Source organism: Vitis riparia, chromosome 14 (assembly GCF_004353265.1).
Source record: "Vitis riparia cultivar Riparia Gloire de Montpellier isolate 1030 chromosome 14, EGFV_Vit.rip_1.0, whole genome shotgun sequence".
Classification (NCBI taxonomy): Eukaryota; Viridiplantae; Streptophyta; class Magnoliopsida; order Vitales; family Vitaceae; genus Vitis; species Vitis riparia.
The window spans coordinates 2434263-2458174 of record NC_048444.1 but is presented as its reverse complement, the minus strand read 5'-3'; the positions used below and the strand labels follow the sequence as shown (position 1 = coordinate 2458174).

The 23912-nt window shown below is 33.7% G+C and overlaps 4 protein-coding genes across 4 annotated transcripts; 3 read left to right on the top strand and 1 right to left on the bottom strand.

The window, feature by feature from the left end:
• The first annotated feature begins 5799 nt into the window (after positions 1–5799).
• On the top strand, positions 5800–9485 carry LOC117930886 (formate dehydrogenase, mitochondrial). The gene is made up of 6 exons (XM_034851656.1): positions 5800–6074; positions 6974–7145; positions 7490–8030; positions 8716–8840; positions 8950–9062; positions 9163–9485. Exons 1-6 carry the CDS (start codon positions 5988–5990, stop codon positions 9274–9276), a joined length of 1152 nt encoding a protein of 383 aa, XP_034707547.1. The 5' UTR covers positions 5800–5987; the 3' UTR covers positions 9277–9485.
• Positions 9486–11007: 1522 nt separating this feature from the next.
• Positions 11008–13933, top strand: LOC117930137 (uncharacterized protein At4g28440-like). Its single transcript, XM_034850609.1, has 3 exons — positions 11008–11113; positions 12581–12815; positions 13377–13933. The coding sequence occupies exons 2-3, from the start codon at positions 12593–12595 to the stop codon at positions 13565–13567; spliced, it is 414 nt and encodes a 137-aa protein (XP_034706500.1). The 5' UTR covers positions 11008–11113; positions 12581–12592; the 3' UTR covers positions 13568–13933.
• Positions 13934–14749: 816 nt separating this feature from the next.
• On the top strand, positions 14750–18275 carry LOC117930138 (protein NUCLEAR FUSION DEFECTIVE 6, chloroplastic/mitochondrial-like). Its single transcript, XM_034850610.1, has 3 exons — positions 14750–15049; positions 15420–15538; positions 17986–18275. The coding sequence occupies exons 1-3, from the start codon at positions 14856–14858 to the stop codon at positions 18003–18005; spliced, it is 333 nt and encodes a 110-aa protein (XP_034706501.1). The 5' UTR covers positions 14750–14855; the 3' UTR covers positions 18006–18275.
• A 482-nt stretch (positions 18276–18757) lies between these two features.
• On the bottom strand, positions 18758–21186 carry LOC117930136 (photosystem I assembly factor PSA3, chloroplastic). Its single transcript, XM_034850608.1, has 3 exons — positions 20758–21186; positions 20230–20394; positions 18758–19429 (listed from the first exon to the last, which is right to left on the bottom strand). The coding sequence occupies exons 1-3, from the start codon at positions 21145–21147 to the stop codon at positions 19109–19111; spliced, it is 876 nt and encodes a 291-aa protein (XP_034706499.1). The 5' UTR covers positions 21148–21186; the 3' UTR covers positions 18758–19108.
• Between the last annotated feature and the right edge of the window lie 2726 nt (positions 21187–23912).

Here is a 23912-nt window from a genome sequence, read left to right as displayed (position 1 = left end):
TAATGTTGTATTTTTTTTATTCAAGATCACGGACATAACAAAAAATGAACCTCTCTGCCTTATTTAAATGACGCTCCAGCCTATACTTCATATTCCTCTCCTCCCAGCCAATAACCCAACTTCAGTTGTCAACCTCTCTACAACAGGCTTCTATTCCTTCCAGTAAGCATCATAAACTAACCTTCCTGAATCTAATCCATGAAGAACCACCTCTGTTTCTCTCCCAAATGCAACCTTTTCGCTTCCCTCCTAAATCCTCAACCAAAATCTCAAAGGATTTGGACTCCACCGCAAACCAACTTATTCCACCCATGACAACTCCATATTCTCCCCGTGTTCCACCTATTGCAGTTTCTAAAACATGGGAAATTATGAAACAAACTAAACAAATAGTTATTGTAGGAATTTCTATAAAATGAAACTTAAGCCAAATTGTTGTGTTAGGCTTAGTTAAGTTGATGCCTCTATGTGTATGTGGAGTCGCGTGTCTATGCGAATGCCCACACAAACATCCCTGAGCCTTTGGCCGATCATAGATTTTCAGTTCAACAAGTCATGAGTGAATTGGGAAGGGACTTGGGACCTAGCTATCGGTGTTAATAAAAAGGTGAATACTTATGATCGAAGATCCTTTCACTCATTAGAATAATCTAAATGAACAATATGACCACCAAAATATTGTAATCCTTCCAAAAGCACATTATGATTTAATGCACTTGAGATTACAAGATTTCAAATTTGTCAATTATTACAACTCAACTATATCCAAAATTAGCTCGCAATTAAAGCTATATGAAGAAAAAGTTATAAAAAAATGCTTAAAAAAATATTTACTACCTTCGATACCTCAAATGTGTTCCTATAATAGTAATATTAAGAGCATTGTTTCACCAAATATTTTGAATTAATTTTTTTTTTTTGTGGTTAAACAAAATAATGAACTTTTGACTGAAAAATCAGCAGTCTCATTTTATTAAGTCTATGCCATTCCTTAAAGTAAATGCCGCATTGGTTTAAACTTTTAGACATGGACAATGTTAGGGTCAAGGATGCGATCATGGTCGTGGTAAACACAATTTATGGCGTCACGATGGTTACCGTCATTTTCATAATAGAAAAAACAATTCAAACTAACAAAAGTGAACTAATTTAAAGGCACAAAATAAAAAAGAGACAAAACTACAAAGCAAACATACTCATGAAAATGAATATTATAAATGCGGTATGAAATGACACCGATTGTGTGCCTATCGTAATTTAAAATATTTAGTTGACCTTTATCAAGCCTCACTAAAAGCAAAAAAGGAGGTTGAAATGAATTTCATTGAAGGTGATAACACAATGACTCGATCCATATAGATATATCAAACATCTTTTAAGAATTCTAATAGAAAATCTGATCATCTAATTGGTGATAAAAATGTTTGTTATGATTAAATGTTATATTCTCTTTTAGTTCTATGCTAGTATTTTTTATTATGTTATCATCTTTATCTATAATATACATATTTTACAATTGATATCACTTATTACATTTACGTATGTTCATTTAATATCTAAATTATTTTCTTTATTTATATTTAAAGATATATGGATTCTTTTCATGCCTTAATAAATTGTACTACACTCACTGTAGATGCATATCTCGTATATTGTGTCATAAGACACAATCCTTCGTGATTGTACCCTTATGTTTTCATTAAGAAATAAAAAAACAAGGCTTATAGTAATTGTTGTTGTTGGAGTTGGGCTTGAATGCGTAAGCAGGCTGACTCAACCCAACCCAATAAGTGAGAAGTGGGATAATAGTTTATATGAGTTTTGAAATTATCAAAAAAACTATTAGTATTAAAATAAAATAATTTGTTTTTCTCTCTCCAATAAGTTATATTTTTTCTTGTGAAAGCCAAAAAGAAAACAATTCTTCATTCTATAATAGAAGTTATCTTTTGAAAATATTTTTGTTTTCTTTGTGAAAATAAGAGTCAGGGTTCTTGTGTTGGTAAAAAAAAAAAAGTTACCATATTTGTAGTTCCATTCATAACTTACAATACAAAAATTGATTAGTGAAACAACCAATCGAAATTCTTAGGCATCTCAAATGGCAATATGAATGAAACCATTTTTCCATTAGCAACATATGTGGATGATTTAAATCTTATAGAAACTCCTAAAGAGCTCACAAAACAACTAAATATTTAACCAAATATTTAAAATGGAATATTTGAGATAAACAAACTATTGTCTCAGCTTGCATATTGAACATTGTTCAAATTATGAGTTAGTCGTTTAGTCGATATATATAAAGAAAGTTTTGAAATACTTTTATATGGACAAATCGTATCCATTCAATTCCCTCACGATTGTTTGTTCCCTCGAAGTGAATAAAGATTTGTTTTGTCTAAAAGAATAAAATAAAATATTATTTTGTCCATAAGCATTGTACTTCAGTACAATTGGTGCATTAATTTATTTTATAAATTATATTAGACAAACATAATCTTCTTTATCAATTTACTAGCAAGATACCATTCTTCCTCAACTAGAAGACATTGAGATGAGATCAAACATAAATTATGATACCTTTATGGAATAAGTGACATGAGTTTATATTATTAAAAAGAAATTAAAATCGTAATCGATTATGGAGATGTAGGATATATTTTCATAAAACTCAATCTCAAATAGGATATATATTTATTTGCGATAGTTCTGCAATATCATAAAAATAGTTTAAAATATACATTCCATTGATCAACCCATTTATAGGAGTTGAGAAAAAAATATATATATAATATTTAATTATTTATTAGGAAAATATCATTTTTTATTTTATTTTTCAATCTTTAATTGTGGTTTTTTTTTTTTAGCTTATGAGTGGAGCAAATATCATAATTTTTTTGCCATATATTTATAAGGGAAACAAAATTAATTGGCAAAAAAGTATATTTATTGGCATAAATAACAAATAAATGAATTTGATGTCCATATTTGTGTTAACGTACTCGAATGTTCTTTTGGAAATATGAAATGGAAACAGCTGAAAATGGAAATTTCAAATTGTCCTTTTGCTTCCATTTTCGTCCTTCAGCTAGTGGGTCCATATTTGTGTGTGGCGACGAGGAATGGAAACGGCCAAAAAAGAATGCATTTCAAAATTCCTTTTGGCTTCTATTTCCGTCACTTCACAATAATGGAATCAATTAAAATATACACTCATATTTAAAAAAAAAAAATCATAAAATAGTTACGTAAGTTTGTAAAATATAAATTTTAATAGATTATTTAAATACAATTAGTATTTTATCTAGTTTTTTTCAAAATTTTATATTTGAACATATTTACAAAAAATAAAGTATTTAAAAAAAATATTTTTTTATTTGTTTTTACTTATTTACTAATAATTGTTTTAAAAAATAATTATATAAATACGTAAAATACATATAAAATTTATTTTAAAACATATTTAAAAATATTAAAAACATACTAAAAACATTTTAGGTTTTTAAATAAGATTTTGTATACAAAATATAAAAAAATAAATTTCAAAAATTATTTTTCATAATAGTTTTCAAAAATATTTATCATGACCTTTTAAATTATTTATGAATTGATATGTTTAAGTTATTTTAATTATAATAGGTTTAGAATATAGTCAATAAATTAAAATTTATTTTTATACTTATTTTGTTATTTTAATAATGTTTTAATCATAAAATATTTTAAATTTAAATTAGTTATTTAATTTTTAATTATATAATATTTATAACTAAAAAATATTTTAAAATTTATAAAAATATTAAATATATAAATTTATTAAATTGATATCTTTCGTCGGTGGACCAGGCGGCGCCGTTTAATCAGCACACCAGATAAAGCGCTTTGGACGAAGATATGGCCCATGTCGATTCCAAATTTCCAAGTGCAATGAATGAACGATATCCTCGGAGTCACAGGGCTACTGAGGGTATTTCACTACTTTGGTGGGCAAAATGTCAAGATCACGAAATTTTTATTTCTTACTTTTAGCTAGAACTTTAGGTAAAGGGTAAATATGTCATTACAAAATAATTTTAAAGCTTCTAATGATTTGTCCGTATCTGAGTTCCAATTGACCAAAACACCCCCACCATGTATACGTATATATATATAAATTAAAAATAAATATATTTTAAAAATTTTGGAAAAAGTGAGTTTCCATCCACTTCTGTTAAAATAATTATAAAATAATAATTTTCTAAAAATAATTCAAATTTGATAAAAGATACTATGTAAATGATAAAATGCTATATTTGATAAAATAAAATATATATGATATGCTAATTATTTTTAGATAATTATTTAAGATTTGCAATGCTATATTTGATAAAATAAAATATATATGATATGCTAATTATTTTTAGATAATTATTTAAGATTTGCATTTTATAAATTATGATTTTGTAATTTTTTTTCATATAAGGTATATGAAAATGCATTTTTAACTATGAGTATCACATTTAATTATTTTTAGAGAGTTTTTATTTTATAATTATTTGCATATAAGTGTTTTTCTATGCTTTTAACAACATAAATAATTTAAAATATTATTAATAAATAAATAAATTACTTATTAAATTATAAATGGTAGATTTTATGTTTTTTAAAAAATTTAATTTTAAAACCATGCAACATTGAAAAATAACATGTTTGTCATTTTTTTTTCTTGAATTAATTGGTTTAAAGAGATGAAATAATTTTTATATTTATAAATTTAACCCATTTTATATTTTTATTTGAATAATAACTCATTTTTGAGATAAATACTCTTAACTATTTTAAGTATTATATATATATTAAAAAAATATTTTTACCATAAAAAATAAGGATATTTTTGTCAAAATGAGATAAAAAAAAAAAGAAGAAATGTTAGATTTCTAAATTTGGATTTTCGATTATTCTTTAAATCAAATAATTTTTTATTTATTTACAAATCAAATATAAATATTATATAAATATCAAATAGTCAAATAGACAGATAATACAGTAAAATATTTTATGCTTTTTTAAAAATTTAATTTTAAATCATGCAACATTGAAAAATAATATATTTGTCATTTTTTTTAATTAATGGGTGAAAAGCGATAAATAAATTTTATATTTATAAATTTAACCCATTTTATATTTTTATTTGAAAAATAACTCATTTTTAACCTAAATACTCGTAACTATTTCAAGTATTTATATGTATATTTTTAAAAAATTATTATTTTTATCATAAAAAATAAGAATATTTTTGTCAAAATAAGATAAAAAAAAAAAGAATAAAATATTAGATTTCTAAATTTGGATTTTTGACTACCTTTTAATCAAATACATTTTTTTTTATATTTACAAATCAAATATAAATATTATATAAATATCAAATAGTCATTCAAATGATCTTCTATATCTTATTTTGTTCGATAAGATATGTGAGAGAATTATTAACGCTATAATTATTTCTTGCAATATTTTTTTTTTGTCTTTCTTTTGATTTTATCTATTTTTTTTATATGAGGAAAAAAAATTAATACCTCACCATAATTTATTGCTAAAAATATAAAAAATATATGAAGTAATTTAAAATAAATATATTTTACAATTATTGGCTAATAATATTAATAACTTAACGGTAAAATAATTTATGCAGACACCGTTGGATGAAAACCAGGGGACGTGTCGCAAATCTGGTGGAAGATGGAAGTCGTGGAGATAAGAAGCACGGCCGCTTATCCAGCACACCAGTTGAAGGAAAATCCAAAATGGATAAAAAGACGGAACAGAGAAACGGAACGGGGGAGGGAGAAACAGTAGAAAGCGTTTTGTCTTACGGAAGCAGAAGTGGAGAAGGCAAAAGCTGATTAGGATTTTCCTATATAAAAGCTCTGAGGTTGGATTGGTTTCGCAGGTCGCAGACACAGCCAGTAAGCGTAGAAACCAGTGTTGTGACTTTGAGAGAGAGAGAGATGGCGATGATGAAGCGAGTTGCTGAGTCTGCGGTTAGGGCTTTTGCTCTGGGTTCTACTTCCGGGGCTCTTACCAGTCACCTCCATGTGAGCATTTTTTTTTTCTGCGTTTTTACTCCAGACCCGGTTGATCGGTTGGTTGACTGATGAAATTGATGGTTTTTTTTGTCTGTTTGGTTTGTTGTTTGTGATCTGTTGTTGTTTCCCAGTGTTTTTGGTTGTGGTTGGTATGTGTTGGTTCTGGTTCTGAAGCTTAGTGTTGGGGGGTTATTTTGATGATGATCGTGAGGGTCACCATCAAAATCATCAACCATGGGAGACATCAGGGCTTCATGGTCTCAGTGTTGGGTACTTGGGTTCATGTGTCGCTGCAGCCCCGCAAGGGATTCTGGAACCGGATTGGGTTCTTGTGATTTTCGTCTTTTGTTGAAAATGGGGCTGTTTTTAAAAACATTTTCTCCTTTGATCGTTCCCTCTCAGGGACTAGAATGGGTGTCAGTGAACAGTTAATGTTAATAGACGAAGCCCATGTTGTCATTCTAGAATTGTTGAAATGATTTACGAAATTTAACAAATGTATTGGGACATGATGATGAATTGTTAATTGTTAGAGGATTCTTATGGATTATATGTGCTTAATGAAGAATTTTTGTATAATTCACAACTCTCACTTGAAATTTGGGCTCCTGCTACAAAGATCAGCATTTGTATGAATAATCTGTGTATCATAAAATCCTTTCGAGTAATTTTTCATTACATACACTTCACTTGACTGAGTCTTGGTACCATAAAAGAGGTTAAGCTAATGAGCTTAGTTATCGATCTGAGTAGTACAAGATCCGCTTAGTTAGTACCTTTAGTGATGTTACTATGTGAAGTTAATGGAGTTGCTACCTTCATTTGTAAGGATGGGTCTCTTTCCTCGAAGCATGCAAAATTTTTCTTCTATGCCTGGTGTCCTAATTGTTGTTTCTCCTTGGAAACAGGCTTCAGCTGGAAGCAAAAAGATTGTTGGGGTGTTTTACAAGGCCAATGAATATGCTGCCATGAATCCCAACTTTGTGGGCTGTGTTGAGGGAGCCTTGGGCATTCGAGATTGGTTGGAATCACAAGGGCACCAGTACATAGTTACTGATGACAAAGAAGGACCAGATTGTGGTTAGTACGTAGTCTTTGAATGTCTTGTGTTGTGTGATTCAAAGAGCTTCCTATATACCTGCTGGCTGCATCAAATAATACAGACATTAAAGTTGTGATTATCTATGTACATTTCCAGGGTTGTTTCAAATGTTGTATTTGATGGTTATCTTCAGAGTTTGTGACAGTTCATGGGGATCATGGTTTGCTTAATATATTCCCCAACTGGAAATCTCTTTATTATAGTGTTGTTCACGAGAAATCTGCAAGGAGATACTTTCTTTTATAAATTTACATGTTGTTTTAAAGCTGATCTTTATTTATTCGTTTTTTTCCTTCTTTTTGATTGTGTTTCATAATTGCAGAACTTGAAAAGCACATTCCCGACCTCCATGTTCTCATATCTACCCCCTTCCACCCTGCCTACGTAACAGCAGAGAGGATCAAGAAGGCCAAAAATCTACAACTTCTGCTTACAGCTGGAATCGGATCTGATCATATTGATTTGAAGGCAGCTGCTGCTGCTGGGCTAACAGTTGCTGAGGTCACTGGAAGCAACGTAGTGTCTGTTGCAGAAGATGAGCTCATGAGAATCCTCATTCTTGTCCGGAATTTCTTGCCTGGACACCATCAGGTTATTAGTGGGGAGTGGAATGTTGCAGGTATTGCTTACAGAGCTTATGATCTTGAAGGCAAGACAGTGGGAACTGTTGGTGCTGGACGCATTGGTAGGCTTTTGCTCCAGCGATTGAAGCCTTTCAACTGTAATCTCCTCTATCATGATCGGATTAAAATGGACCCAGAATTGGAGAATCAGATAGGAGCAAAGTTTGAAGAGGATGTTGATATGATGCTTCCCAAATGTGACATAATTGTCATCAACATGCCTCTTACTGAAAAAACAAAGTAAGGATTTCATCTCATATTTGATCCTGATTTGTTCTCATCTAAAAATTAACTTTTTAGCCAAACATAGGATCAGTTCATGCGGAGCAAATTATTTTAATGAGTTGTGGATATATCTTCCAATTTCTTTACATAGAAATATGGGAGTTGTCTCTTTGTAGCTGCAACAAATGTTGACAGCAAATTGAGGGAACTCTTGGATTCACCACAAAAAGAGTATAATATTGTTGAAGCTAGGCTACAATCTATGCTAGGGGAAATGGCCCAATGATTATAAGCTCAGGGAGGGCCATCAACTGTGTCATCAGCTTTTATCAAAATTAGTGTTTTTATTTGTTTGAGTGCTGTTGATTAAAGTGTTCAGGACCATGAACGTTGACAGTCATACTGTTTGGGGAAGTTAACCATATTGTTCAAATTTCCTAATTCTCAAAGTGCTCCTTCATTAATGACCCAAATGTTCTTATTCCATGTTTAGCCCAATGACTGTTTTAGTATGGTTTGCGGCAGCAGCTGACTGGTTCACTACTACTGATTCAAACATACATTTCTTGAATCCACAAGTACCCTAGTAGGAAGCTAGTTGGCCCCTTTCATATACCATTTGCTTGAATCTAGCTTGGCAATTCTACAAAATTTGTGTTGTTGAACCCTAAATTATCAGAATTTTGATCTTGTAATTCAGAGGAATGTTCAACAAAGAGAGGATTGCAAAGTTGAAAAAGGGAGTTCTAATTGTTAACAATGCTCGAGGAGCAATCATGGATACACAAGCTGTTGCCGATGCATGCTCCAGTGGGCATATTGCAGGTAATGTTTCAGCACTTAGTTTCTTGGATTTGAGTATGTTGTTCATTCAATGTTTCTTTTTATGCAGTTTTGAAAGCCAATGACTTTATTTTAATTTTCTGATTTTCAGGTTACAGTGGGGATGTTTGGTATCCACAGCCAGCCCCCAAGGACCATCCATGGCGGTACATGCCAAACCAAGCTATGACCCCTCATATTTCTGGCACCACCATTGATGCACAGGTACCCAAGTTTCTACTTTTCTTCTCCTTCCCTTCCCATATTTTTGCTTTTCTCATGCTTGTAACTCATAAAATGGCAAATGGGGCAATATTGTGCACAGTTGCGATACGCAGCTGGAGTGAAGGACATGCTAGACAGGTACTTCAAGGGAGAAGACTTTCCGGCACAAAATTACATCGTCAAGGAGGGCCAACTAGCAAGCCAGTACCAGTAATAATTCAGTGTTTGTGCTGTGGACACTGTCTTCTACTTGAGTTTATTTCCTTCCATTAGGATGAATAAATAAACGTATGGAAGATGCTTTGTGGTTCCTTGGTTCTCTTTTGGTTGGAAATGCTTAGAGCTGTTTGGGGGTGAACCTTTGATGGTTGTAATCTGTTCTAATGCTTTATGAGATGCAAGTTGTTTTCTATCTTGATCAAATATTGATATATGCTTTGAGTGAGCAGGAGGTTTGAGAGGACAGAATTGCATATGGGCATGGCCATGGCCATGCCCATTGCGGCTGCAGTCACTGCTGCAACTGAAAGTGGGGAATGACAGGACCACCACTCATGTAACATTGGTCACAAACCATGACCTTCTGTATCCAAAAAGAATAAAGATAAAAGGGAAACAGCTGCCCCACCACTGAAGAGACCTTTATTTCCACACCCATGATATCGACTTTATAACATTCGACCCATGTAATGATATCCTATGGTATAGATGAAGGTCTAAACATGACAAAAAGGTAAGAAGTAATTAGGTGAAAAATGTCTCATCATTATAGAAACCTAAGTAAATGAAGTTCCAAACACATGAATTTTAGTTTCTTCCATCCTTTTCCTTGCCCCTATTTTTTAAAAATATTAAAGAAATAAAAAATATATAATTTTTTAATAATTGATTTTATTATAGAAGAAAGTCGAAATATAATTATAATTAGATTATTTAAATTTCATATAAAAAAAGTTATATGAAATTATTTATTAATTTTAAATCTATTTTTTATTTTTCTATTAACGTGTATATCTCAAGCATTATAAAAAATATTTTAAAAAAATAGTAAAATTTATTTATTAAAAAAAAAAAATTATAGCTCACACTTTGACTATTAAAATAGCTCAAAAAACTTAGGTAGTGTTTGTTTGTTTTACTTCATTCTCAATATAAATTAAAACTAAATAGTAGTTAATATAAAATTATTTGTTTTTGTAATATTTTATTTTTATTAAAGATTAAAAAGTAAAAGAAAAACTAATATATTACTTTTTTTCATTTTAAAAAATAAAACTGGTGTTTGTTTTTTTATTTAATTTAAATAAAACTTAAAATTAAATAATGCCTAATAACATTAAATATTAAGTTTTTTTTTTAATTTTTGTAATATTTTATTTCAATTAAATATTAAAAAGTAAAGAAAAAATAATATATTATTTTTTTATTTAGAAAAAGTCAAATATTTTGATTTCTCTATTCAATAAAAAATTTATAATAAGTTATGAAAAAATAAAAAAAACAAACAACTTAAAATCTCAAAACAAATTATTTTTAACAAAAAGTAAAAAAAAAAAAGCACTCCGATAAATATGTGCTTCGGTTTTTATCATATAGGTAAAAAATGAAAAATAAAATATTTATGTGGGTAAAAAAGGAATTGGATTAAAAATTATTTTATTCAACAGTTTTTTTTAAGTAACTATTTTGAACCAAATCTCTTAAATTATACCGCTAATATATTGAAAAAAAATACCAAAAAAAAAAAAAAAAAGAGATATGGGATTAGATGAGACTTTACTAAGATTAGCAAATACCAGTACCAATGCATGTGCTAGCCAAAGACCACGGCTTACGAGTTAGAAGTTGTAACCAACAAAACATAATCCTCTAGCCGTCCAGTGAATTAAACGTGTACGGTTCAGATACGTCTTAATGGTTGAAGATCAACGGCCACAATTGCTGTATCCCTCCTTTCAAAAGCCGATTTCGACGCTCGCCGATCCTCATCACCGCTCAAACCAGATCTCTTCTCTGATCTCTCCATCTCTCTTCCTGCTCTCGCGAAAAAGGTAATCAGCAAACCCCAATTCCTCACAATGAATTCGAACGCATATTCTTTTATTTTTAAAATTGATCTGAAAGTTAGGGTTTTGATTTTGTTGATCTTCGCAAAAATTTTGTCAGCATTTTTTTTGTTTTGACGTCTGTTTGTTTGCTGAGAAAATGGGGGAAAATATAAGAAAAAGGAAGTTTGTAAATTTTTTGTTCCCCAGGTTGTTTGTTTCGCGAGATTTTTGTAGATTTAGAATTACAGATTCAAAATTGTGATTTCCGTTTTTGGCTATTTGTGATCGGCACACTACCGGAGATTATTCTGGAATTTATAGCGTTGTTTAGTGGTGAAGTTTGATCAGTTATTCTACAAATCATATTTTTATTCTGTGAATGAGGTTTCTAGGAATCTGAGTGGTGGGAAATTTCTCTTTCATGCATGGTTGGGATTTAAATTAAATGGTCTGTTTGTTTCTCGAGGATTGTAATGCTGGACACGATTTGTTATGCTGAACCTAAATCATTGGAATGAGACGTTGATGATCAGTGGATTATTCTTGTGCATTGACTCTCTTTGATGAGATCTGCCCAATTGCATACAGCATTTTCCATGCCATGATACATCTTAATTGATTTTCCTTTATGAAGCTGCAATTTATTTGGTTAATGTAAGAAGACACATTAAATTTTGTTTTTGTTTTGTCGTTTCATCTTGGTCCGGAAGAATGCTTTTTTAATTGTCTTGACCAGGCATTTTTGCAATGAGAATGGTTCAAAATTGTTGTAGCAAAAATTTTGCTCCCCATTGTTGTCAAAGAAGCGTTCCAGCTATTAACCCTTTCAGTGAAGTGACACAGATAGCCTTATCTAATTTTATTTTTATTATTTTAAGCTCATAGGAAAAAAGGCATCATTTTGGCCAAACTGAACATATTTGGTGTTATACGAGCATATGCCCTACGTTGGGCCTCAGTTTGCTTTTGTATGGGACTTCAGTTGTGTCTTGTGTCTAGCCCCAAGAGATCTTTGCGTCTTTTGTCTTTCAAATCTATGTTGCCTTCTAATGTCATATAAGCAGATTCTAAAACCTACACCGCCTATGGTAAACCTTGAGCTAAGGTTGAGGTAAAGGTTTCAAAAATTTCTGACTATGATCTACAACTGTACCTGTGTTATGTCAGACATTGCTTTGCATGTTTCTTAAGTGTTGCTGTGCATTGGCCTGAGTTGCCATCCATGGTAAAAGTTCTGATTTGTGAATCGGGAGAGGTTAATACAGGGCTACACATATCTTTGTATATCTCAAAGTTTGATTGGTGCATATGGCACTGTAAGGGTTTGCATCCGCATGCATTTTTTACACCATCACATTTTTAACAGTTTTTGTGACCTGAAGTTTCTACTCCACCCTTGACAGGATGGCTGAACCAATTTTTTTCGTCATTTTAGTAATAGCTAAATCATTTGTTCCTTTGTTATTTAAGGGTTAAATACAAATGGCTGAGGCAAAACCAGGAATGAGGAAACCAGTTTTCACCAAGGTTGATCAGCTGCGGCCGGGCACTAGTGGACACACTCTCACAGTGAAGGTTGTTAGTTCAAAGATGGTATTGCAGAAAGGTCGCCCTGATGGACCCCAAGTACGCCAAATGCGAATTGCTGAATGCTTGGTTGGAGATGAAACTGGAATGATTGTATTTACAGCCAGGAATGATCAAGGTATTTCTTTTTGCTAATTGACTTCTGTTTGTGCTGATGATGGTTGAATGTGATTACACTCTACTGTCACCCTCCAGCTAAGTTTAAGTACATTGTCAGTGGTCCTCCATCTCTACACAAGTCCAAGCTTTTAAGTTCTTGTTTCTCAAGAACTACAAAAACTTCTGGCAAGTAAAATGGTTTTAGCTAAAACATCTGATTAGTGTCAGTGCAGGATTTCAATATCCTGGGCCTCAATCCTTGATAAAAATGGACCTTATGTAATCTACATGACAGTGTATAGTCTCACGCCAATCCACCTGAATACAAAATCTGGTGATGTGTTAAGTGACTGGTGTTGCCTGCTATTTCCTTCTCCACTTAAGTACCCAACTGAGATAGTTTGCTATTAGATATAAACTGCTCATAGCCTTGCTCACTGAAATGTTGTGGTGATATAACACTTTACTCTCTTGCCTACTTTCACAGTTTGAATTTATGGATCCATGGAACAATAGATAACTCTCATCCCTTCATGATGAATCTAATGTATGCCTTTTTGTTATGGTCTCACATACACAGTGGACCTGATGAAGCCTGATACTACAGTAATCTTGCGCAATGCTAAAATCGACATGTTCAAGGGATCAATGAGGCTTGCTGTGGACAAGTGGGGTCGTGTAGAAGTGACTGAACCAGCCAGCTTCACCGTCAAAGAAGACAACAACCTGTCACTGGTAGAATATGAATTAGTTAATGTTGTTGAAGAGTGACCTGTGGGACAGCAGGCAGTCTCTCATTAGGGGGACAAAATTGAATCAAGGGGGAGAGATCTTATGAAAATGGAGAAGTGGTATTTTATGTTATTTCCTGGTCATCTTGTGTGCATGATGCCTGAGGAAAATTCATGTTTAGGAAGGAGCTATTACTACAAAAGGAAGTCTGGTTGTACCTTGCAGGCAATTGAGGCAGCTGGAGGAGCCATTTAGGCCTCTGGTGCAGCTAGTAATTAGAGTCTGGATAACAAAAAAAAAAAAATGGAACTTGCTTTGGTTATTTCTTTTAATGTTATGACGTGAATTGCTCCTGTTATGAGATATTATTATCAATGAATATTATGCAAGTTGAGTTGCCCCTAATTCTCTCTTGTATCTAACTTACATTTATTTAGTTGGACATGTCTGTCTTGATCTGGTTGTAGTATTAAGGTGGTGTGACCTGACATGTAAAGTTTTAGCAAAACTCTCTTCCTTGAGCAGGAATTTGGCTTATACGATAAGCATTTGTTTTCGTGGCTGCTTATGTTTTACGCAGCCATTCCCCAAATATAGAGGCAAGTCAATTCTCATACGTCAAATTGGTATTGGAGTCTTGCTGGCTTGAGGTGTCATATGAAAAGAAGTTTTATACTTTCAAAATTTACTCGTATCAATCAGAGGACCTTTTTGTGACTTGGCTTATGTGAGTTGAAAAGCACCTGTGATGACTGATGACTGATGACCAACCATTTGTGCGATAATTAATTGGCCTAGTTTATGGGTTAGGCTGGTTTTTGCCTTTCCATGCTAGGGTAGAACCACAAGAAATATCACTTGGTTAGAGCGGTGGACTCTCACATGATGACTTCAATAGCTGGATTTGAGCTGCAAAAACAAACTCCTCACTACCCTAAAACTAAACCCGTCGTTTTGGAGACGGTGATTAAAAGAAAAAGGTGATGCTAGTAAAAGAAAAAGAGAAAGGAAAAGGCCAAGAAGAGTTTTCAGTTTTTTCTTTCTTCCGATATGTCAGAATTAAAAAGGAAAATCATTTGTTTTTTTTGGGTATTTTTTCGTTTGCGTATATTTATCAGTAGTCAATTGACTCAATTCTCTACAGCAACATAAGAAAATACTTGAGGCGTAGCCCATACGAAGAGTCAGATCCAGAAAAACTGGGCCTAGATGGTGTGGACCCAATCACGTCGCTCACTGGGCTGGAGGTGGTCTGATCATCACCCTCTCTGCCATAACAAACTAGGGTTTTGTTTGGGTTTACCACCCGTCTGAACTCTGAAGAAAAATGGCGTCAAGCTCCGCTAGACGATTTCTTCAGAGATCGAGTTCGACGACTCGGGCCTACCTGAGTCGCAACCAGCGGCCACCAACTTCGCCATCTGTGGTTTCAGCCCCATCTAGCCTCGCTGGGGTCGCGTCCTCACAGTCCACTCCTGCTGCTCGCTTCTCTCGCCTTAAATATCCCTCGTGTTCTTCCAGGTTCACCATTCTTATAAATTTTCTGAGATTTTCATTTTTCCGCAGTTTGGTTACCAAGGACATATAGGAAAGCCAAGGAAACTTGAATTTTTATTTAAAAAAAAAAACCAGAAGAATTTAAAAACTCGTGTTAATCAAGTGTAAGTTGAGTAGAGGTCCTTTTATTTTTCTTTTATCTTTTTTCCTTCAGAAATGTTAGACGAAAAAAGCTGGCATTCAAAATTTTATTATTTTTCCTTAGCTACATTTTCTAAGCAACCAAACAAACAGGTGTTTTCCTTTATACCTTCTGGGATTTCCTTTTTTGGGTTGAATTGTATGATTCTCTATTGAAAAAAAGGTTGAACTTGTGACGTTGGGGTGTTTATAGGCTTCCTGTGGAGTTGGCTAGTACAGTGTCGATGATGCCTCTGCACTCTGCTACCGCTTCTGCTTTGCTTAATTCTATGTTATCTTCAAAGGTCGGCAGCTGGGGTTGGCTCTCTGAAGGTACTTAGCCCTTGCAATTCCAATATTGTGTTTTTTGTCTACTAGCTAATGTCGCTTTTGTTTTTATGCTTTTATGAATTATCTAATTCTAATTTTGATCGTCTCATTTGATATGGCTTCTTGCATGTATGAAAGGAGTTAATTAGGATTTGAACTGCTGTGATTGGCAAGTGTAGTTACTGACATGCTACTTACTCCCTCGCCAAACAACTTCCCTTAGTTCCTTCTGTTTGCTTAGTTAGGTTGTTTCTGAGAAGCTAATTTTTGGAAATCTTTCCATTCTTAATGAGGCTCTTAAAATGGTTGTGGAGATTTGCAATAGTTTAGGATGTTTTGTGGAGGCCAGTTATCATGGGGGCAGAGCCTGAAGTATGGTGTTCTAGGGAGGGGGTTGCAGGGGTTTGGGTTAGGTTGTGGGAAAGCTAGTTGAAAAAGTTGGGATATGTTCATCTCAGGACTAGTTTGCCTGTGCGTTATGGCATTATGAAAAAATCCAGGCTAGATGTTTGGTGTGGTGATTTGGCGTTGAGGCATATGTGTCCCTCTTTTTTCAATATTATTTTGAACTAGTAAGTTTGGGTGGCTGATGTTTCGGATGAGCAGGGTGGTAGGGGTCATTGGGGATTTGTAATTTGTTTTTTTGATTTTATTGTTGTTTGGGCTCTGGTTGGCTTTGTAGCAATTTTTGCTTTCTTTTATTGCCCTTATACATACTGGGTAGTTGATCATACCTGTAGGGGTCATTGGGGATTTGTAATTTGTTTTCTAGATTTTATTGTTGTTTGGGCTCTGGTTAGCTTTATAGCAATCTTTGCTTTCTTTTATTGCCTTGGCAACTTTTTCATAAATTTTATTTTCCTAAAATTAGTACCATGTCAGCTAAGCGTGTGCAGTTTGCAATTTGCAGTGCCAAATTTAGTTATGGTTTACTGATGCTATTATTCAAGGACGCATAATTAAATACACATTCCCAAGCTTCCATATATGAAGGGTTAAAAAAGTTGCCAAACCCGTAAATGGCACTCAAACAAGGTGATCAAATTTGTTTAGGATTTATAGTTCACAAACATGATAAACATTCATTGTTTTGCTTCATCATGAGCAGTTTGCTTCTCATTATACATTGTAAATGTAACAGTAGGTGCAGCCACTCATTACAAGCCATTTTGTAGAAACTATCTACATGAGTTCACAGTATCTTTTTCCTTTGTATGAGAAGTATATATGATGCAACGCAGTTTCCTCTTGAATGCTGATGGTTTGATTGTGGAAGATTAACAGGGCATGTACTTATGTGAGCTCTGAACCATTCAGCTCTGTTGCTACTTCCACTATGTGGTAGTGATGATGAATCTATTTGTGTCACTAATTCTCTCTTCTCAATTCATCTTCTCTAGCCACAAGAGCCAAAATTCGTAGCTAGGGTCTGCTAAACGACTTTGGAAAATGACCATGTTGAAGAAACACCACCATCAAACCAAAATCAGTTGTGTGGCACATGGAGTTTGTTGCAGGATTTTGAGATGTGGACCTTGTATGAGGAGGAAATCTCATGTTCAAAAGCTCCTAGATCCTTCTAACCAGGAAAATGCATTGCTGAGCTAGATGCTAGAGAAGAGGGTCATTGCAATCAGTTAGGAAGGCATTTTACCTAATCAGGGGTTTTGTCCTTGAGATGCCTCAGGAACCCTTTTAAGAGGTTTAGTGTCCATCGCCTCATTTATCTAATCATTTCCTAAAATTGCCCCATTGGCAAAGTATCATAGACAGTGTGTAGCTTTACTTCCTTTTTTTTATAGGAGTCTCAGAACATTAGTATTTGCTGGCATAGATCTTATGTCGGGAATAGGAGGATGAAAGCCTGGAAAGCTGTTCCTTTGTATTTATTTTGGACCATCTAGAAAGAAAGAAACATGAGAGCTTTTGAAAAGATTAAAAAATATGGGACCAAGCTATCAAGCAATCCTTCATGTATATTTTTTGGGAGTGAGTTAGAGTGTACATAGGTGATAGCTTTTTGTCTATGTTGGACTTCATTGATTAACTGAGCTCTAAGTTAGGTGTGGGAGTTGTTTCTTGTTTATCTCTCAGTTTTAATTGGCCTTTTGGTGCCTTTACATACACCGTATAATTTTAAGTGCTCTTTTGTTAGATGTTTTTAATGTAATTTTCTTTACCTATAAAAAAATGGTGCCTATCAAAATTTTACCCAATTTATAAAATATAAAAAAACAAAAAGACAAAAATAAATAGAAAGGAAAAAAAGTGAGAAATAAATATAGAGGGAGTGATTCATATTTCATAAGATGATCTTGAGATGATGATTTGTTTGTTGAGACATACTGTTTATGATCAAGAGATTTATGGGTTGTTGCAGGCTTGCAGCATGATGACAGGTACCTATTTTATTGTTGAAGTAATGTGACATTTTTCTTGTTTGATGACAGGATTTGCCACTCCACTATAGCAGGGCCTGTAAGTTCTTCAATATATCCAGAGACATTGACAAGATGATCTTTCAAGAAATCATTTATTTGCCTTTTCTCTCATCTCAAAATAATTTATTTAGGACCTTGCTGAAACCATACTTTTCTACTGTGTTTTCAAGGATTGTTTTGTACTATTTATCTGACTAGAATGGTTCATCTTGCTTGGCAAAGAGAATTCATAGGCTGATAATTTCTGTTTGGAGCAACATTCCCTTTCTAAATTCCAAACTGTTCTCTTAATATCTGCATAGATTGGTTGGTTTGATTTCAATTAATTGGTGCACATTTAGAGACCAGTTTAACTGTAGCCTGTAGGCGACTGTACTTATGGGCTAGCCATCACATATGCAGCACAATTGATTCTGTTATTTGTGTACTGATTAAGATTTTAAGATTGCACTTGCCACTCTAGGAGATTACTGACAAGAAGGACCAAGTTAATGTCTGCCAGGGTTGCAGAATGGCCGGTCTCCACATGATGGAAACTTGCATAAAAAATTCAGTCCAGATTATAAAAACTTGATTCAAAGCTTAAGTTGCTCACTAATAATCTAGACATAAATTATGATTCCAATTTAGAAACAAAAGTTACAATGGTGGAAAATGTGTCAGTCAAAGTGGTTTAAGTGATCAGGTTACTTATTTGTAGTCTGTTAAGGTTGAGCAGGCTCCCCCAAAATGAAAGTGGGGTGAGAATTATTGTATGTTAACCAAAATGGAAACTAGTGGGTAATTTGTCCTGGGAAATTACTGAAAAAAAGCAGCTGCAGACACACTGAAATCGGTCCAATATCAGTAATTCCATTACAGGTTTCCAACCAAAATAAGATAAAGAAAAAGACAACTTTCTGTTTCACCCAGAATGAGGATTAGTGGCTGGAAGGATGGGATTTGTTTCCTGCAAAGTATCAATTTTGCTGAGTAGGTGATTAGTCAGAAACTTGGGAGTGTTCGGTACTTTTTCACCGTTGCAGTTAGTGGTACCATTCACAGCTTAAGAAACAAGACACTGGTGATTGCCATCAACTCTCTGAACAGAGCATTTACTTATACAAGGCAAAATGTAAAAGGGATCACCTTGTTAAGTCTCACTATTTTGTTTAAGAAATTGAAGGTCTTTCATTTGCAGTTGTACTGCCTCTTTAGATAAGGCCTTTGGCTCAGGATAATTGTTGTCTTCACCACCCTCTGCTACTTTCTTTGATTTATCTTTGACGATCCTTTCTATCTCTGGCTTCTGAACTGATGGGAAAACAGCAAGTAGTATGATTTGCAGTAGTCTTTCATCTTCTTCCTCTATGGGGTCCTTTCCAAAGCAACAGACATAAATAGCTTCAAGAGCTTTCTCTGCTCGAATCTCCATGGGGATGGTAGGGGTAGCAGCCCTTAGTTTTGACCGTCTCTGCAGTTGAATAGCATTCCCAGTAAGGAAGTGTTCCAAGAGTGGGTTAAAGATAAATCAAGGGTTATATCAAGGACGCATAAAAGACAAGGAGTCTTATTAAGAGAAATGAGCTCAAGGCATTTCTTCTATTCCTGCATTAAAAACATTGATCCCTCTCCTGGAAAAATGGGAGCTCATAAACAAAATAAAGCACATGACAACCAATGAAGGATCCGCAAATCATTCACAAAAAAAAGACCATTTTCATACATCAATCCTCCAACCAGAGAACTAAAGAATTCCCGTAACCAAACAAAATAGAAGCCTCGGAGAAGGGAGGGGTGGTGGGTTTATGCTGTCAAAAGAGGCGTATGATTACAATGTTTGGGCATAGTGTATTACAATACCAAAACATGGGCTTAACCACCAGCCACCAAAACATGGCCTACACACTGCTTGTGCACCCACTACGACTAGATTATGAAACATCAACAACCAGTTTATGCCATGAAAAACAGACCCTGAACAAAGAGGAAAGTCATTTCCTCTGTCTCAAGGATTATAGATTCTAGAGTTTGTCCTCAGACAAGGCCTCAATCTTCTAGTACTTCAAATAAATCGGTATTTTGAGTTATACAATACAAAGTTTACTTAGTGAGGCCTAAAATGATTCAATTTTCAATTAACGTATGCTCCTCAAGAAATAGCATCAAACACTTGATAACCTGAATCTCCTTATAATAACAAGGAATGTGGACTCTTATAGAATCAACAAAATGCAGGGGAAAAAAAAAAGCATAAATACAAGACCAACCAACCTCTCTGGCCTCATTCATAATGGCAATAAAATTCTGTTCCTCGAACTCAATGTCATTTGAGATTCGAAGTCTCGCCACCCCCTCCAAAATTTCCTCAGATTTGAGCAGACCAGCACCCACTGCTGCTAACCAACAACATAGTAGGACATACAAAGGATCTCCTGCCTATACAACAAGAAAGCACAATTCAAACTTGATTCCAATAGGAAAATTCCTCTTTAAAAAGCATGGAGTGTAACTGAAATTATTATGACCCAATATTATAATAACCAAAAGGGAAAACCTAAAGCAGAACCCCAGCTCAAGCTTGTTTCCAAAATTTGTAGGTAAATGAATCAAAACCAAGTTCATAGCAGTGATATGAACAAAAATCAAGAATTCAAGGTAAATCAAAGCACAACCCATCAAAATTTCAAGCTCTTAACTCATCAAAACAAATAAGGAAAACCAAAATCAAGATTCCCCAAAGTGCAATACAATCAAAGATTACCCACAAAAACAATGCTAAGTAAAAATAAAAATCATTACCCTGCCTCGCCGATCTTGGAACTCATAGAAGGCTCGCGAATCGTTTATACTACATTTCTTCCCGACCCGCCTCCGGAACTCGGCGAAATCGATGATGTCGCCGCCCAGGCCACCTTCGTCATTGAAAATTCTGGCTGCCAGGCCGATAATAGGGAGAGAACCGATGACCCGGTTGGCTAAACTGGACAAAGAGTTGTTATCCTCCATGTACGACCTGATGGATAAGGCCCCATTGGAGTATGGAGGTCTGGACCGGGTCGGCTTTGTTGGGTTGGTGTAGATTTGGAGGGAATTGAGAAGAGAAAATGAAGAGGGCTTGTGGGATGTGGTGTGGAGATGGGGGGTGTGTGAAGAAGATAATGCAGTGGAGTTAACAGTCACAACCACCATGTTGTAAGAGGTGGAAGGTGATGATGTTTGAAATTTAGACCACTCCTTTTTATACTTGTCAGGCTCTCAGAAAAATATACTTTGTAATATCTTGGAGGGGAAATTGGACGGGTTGACCCGACCCATTGGGTTAGGTTTCTTCGATTTGAACTCCACTTGGATCGGTTCGGGCTATGCAAGCCAAGCCTAACCCAAACTCCATTAAATGTTTTTATAATATTTATAATACATATTATCATATATAATAATATTCATTTTATTTTTTTTATTTATTTTAAAAAATATCAAATTATATTATATCAAATATTTTTCATTTTTTAGAAAAATATATAAATTTGTGTGTTTTTTGTTATCTTAAAATTTTGTCTTTATTTACTATTTAAAAATTCGTATAAATACATCAATTTTTATTTTATTTTTAAATATTATAGATAGATTTTAAATTATATAACCTAGTCAATTTGAACTCAACCTAAAGTCTAATCCGATCAAGTCGAGTCTAACTTGAACAACTTAAACTTAATCCAAACTTAAAAAAATGAGGTTAGGTTAAACACAAGGTTGAGTTCGGATTGATTTTTTTTCTTAATTCAAGTTGAAGTTGAATTAGTTATTAGCCCGACTAACTCTCACATTACGACCTTAGTCCTTTTTAAAGAGGTTTATCATATGTTAGAAATGAATTTATGAGTGTTGGATTTATTTTATAAAATTTGCAAAGTTTATTATAAATCTTCATATTAAATAATGATTTAGCTTTTAAATTCTGATACCCTTAACCAAAAGAATTTCTAGACATAAAAAAAATAGTGGATTAAATTACCATTAATTTGGTCTTCTAAAAAAATAAAAAAATAAAAAAATAAAAAGGATAAGCTTCTCATCTTATGGATAAGTCTCTCTCATCTCCAACTAAATCAGCAACTAAAATTGGGGAATTTGAAATTCAAATTCCCTATCTTCACCTATAAGTAGATATTTCTTCCAAGGAGAGAGAATGGGGGAGAAAATTCAGAAATCAAAGAAAAACTCTATAAAGGAAAATCCTAAGGAGAAAATTCAAAGGTAACTTCGGAATAAGTCGCTTGTGGACCTCGATTGACCTTCAAAATCAAGAAAACATCATCGTTGTCTTCCAAAGTGTGATCAAGGCAAAAGAATCAGAGGGAAAATATTCTTTATTGGAAATAATATTATTTCTGAGATTGTACCCACTATATTCTTAAATTTAATAAATCATTTGTTCGCGTTATTATTTTTCCCTATTTTATTTTGTTAATTTTTCCAGGATAAAATTTTACGAAATTTGTGCGTACAAATTTCTGGCACATTGTACGCAAAATAAAATAGGGAAAAATAATAACGAGAACAAATGATTTATTAAATTTAAGAATATAGTGGGTACAATCTCAGAAATAATATTCTTTCCAACAAAGAATATTTTCCCTCTGATTCTTTTGCCTTGATCACACTTTGGAAGATAACGATGACGTTTTCTTGATTTCGAAGGTCAATCGAGGGAGTGTATTAGTTCTTTTGCCGCTTATCGAACTTGCAGGGAGATTTGATGAATTCCCATACGAAGTTACCTTTGAATTCTCCTAAAATTTTCTTCTCGGGAGGTTTTACCAACAAGATAATAATAATAGTAATAATTTTCTAGTAATAATTTTCTTATTATTATTATTATTATTATTATTCTTATTATTATCATTTTTATAGTTGGAAATGAGATAGACTTATCCATAAAATGATTTTTTATTTTTTATTGAAATAATGATAGATCTTACTAATGAGAAGAAATAGAAACATCAGAGGCTAAGATAGCTCCTAATAGAGGTGGAGCATCCCGCCAAAAACTTGGACTAGCAAAAGAGCTTGCTGTTTTTGCAAGAGCATCAGCAATAGCATTAGCTTGCCTTTTCACATGACATAGAGTAAAACTTTGATCTAGAAATAGAGATTTACAGTCTTGAATAAGCATGCCAAATTCAGACCTATCAAGAGCTTTAGAGTAAAATGCATCATAAACACCTTTAACATCCAATTCTATTATAACATTTGAAACACGCAGCTCCGATAGCCATCTTGTAGCTTCATGTAACCCCAAAGCTTCAGCCTCCTTAGGAGAACTCACACCATTAACAGTCTTAGAGTAGCAACCAACAACATAGCCGAATTCATTTCGTAGAATCACACCCAGCCCGATGGTTTGATGTTCTGAGAAAATCGCTGCATCCACATTACATTTCAACATTCCCGGGGAAGGTTTACTCCATTTGACCTGAGTGTTGGCATTTCCATTAGAAAGCTTTTGATCAAAACCCAATCTTGCATCTAACCAATATTTTAGGAACGATAAGCTAGTAGAGATTGTTTGAGTAGGAGATGAGGCACTATTATTCCATAACAAGGAGTTTCTCTGCCTCCATATACCCCAAATGATAGACCCAACATGCCCCACCACTTCTTTATCAACATTAGTGAGGAGCATGAAAATCCAGTCAAGAAAAGAAGAGGCACCATTAACTAAGGGAATCAAATCAACTTGTGACCAACATGAAAGAGCAAACGGACAGGAGAGAAAAAAAATGCATTAAATCATCCTCATATCCTCCACAGAGTACACACGTATCAGTCACAGGCATACCTCGTGCATAGAGAGCAAACCTGGTAGGTAGACATCATTTGCAAGCACGCCATAGAAATAATTTTATCTTTGGTGGGATAGCCAAATCCCATAGCATATTCCATCCTTTGCCGAC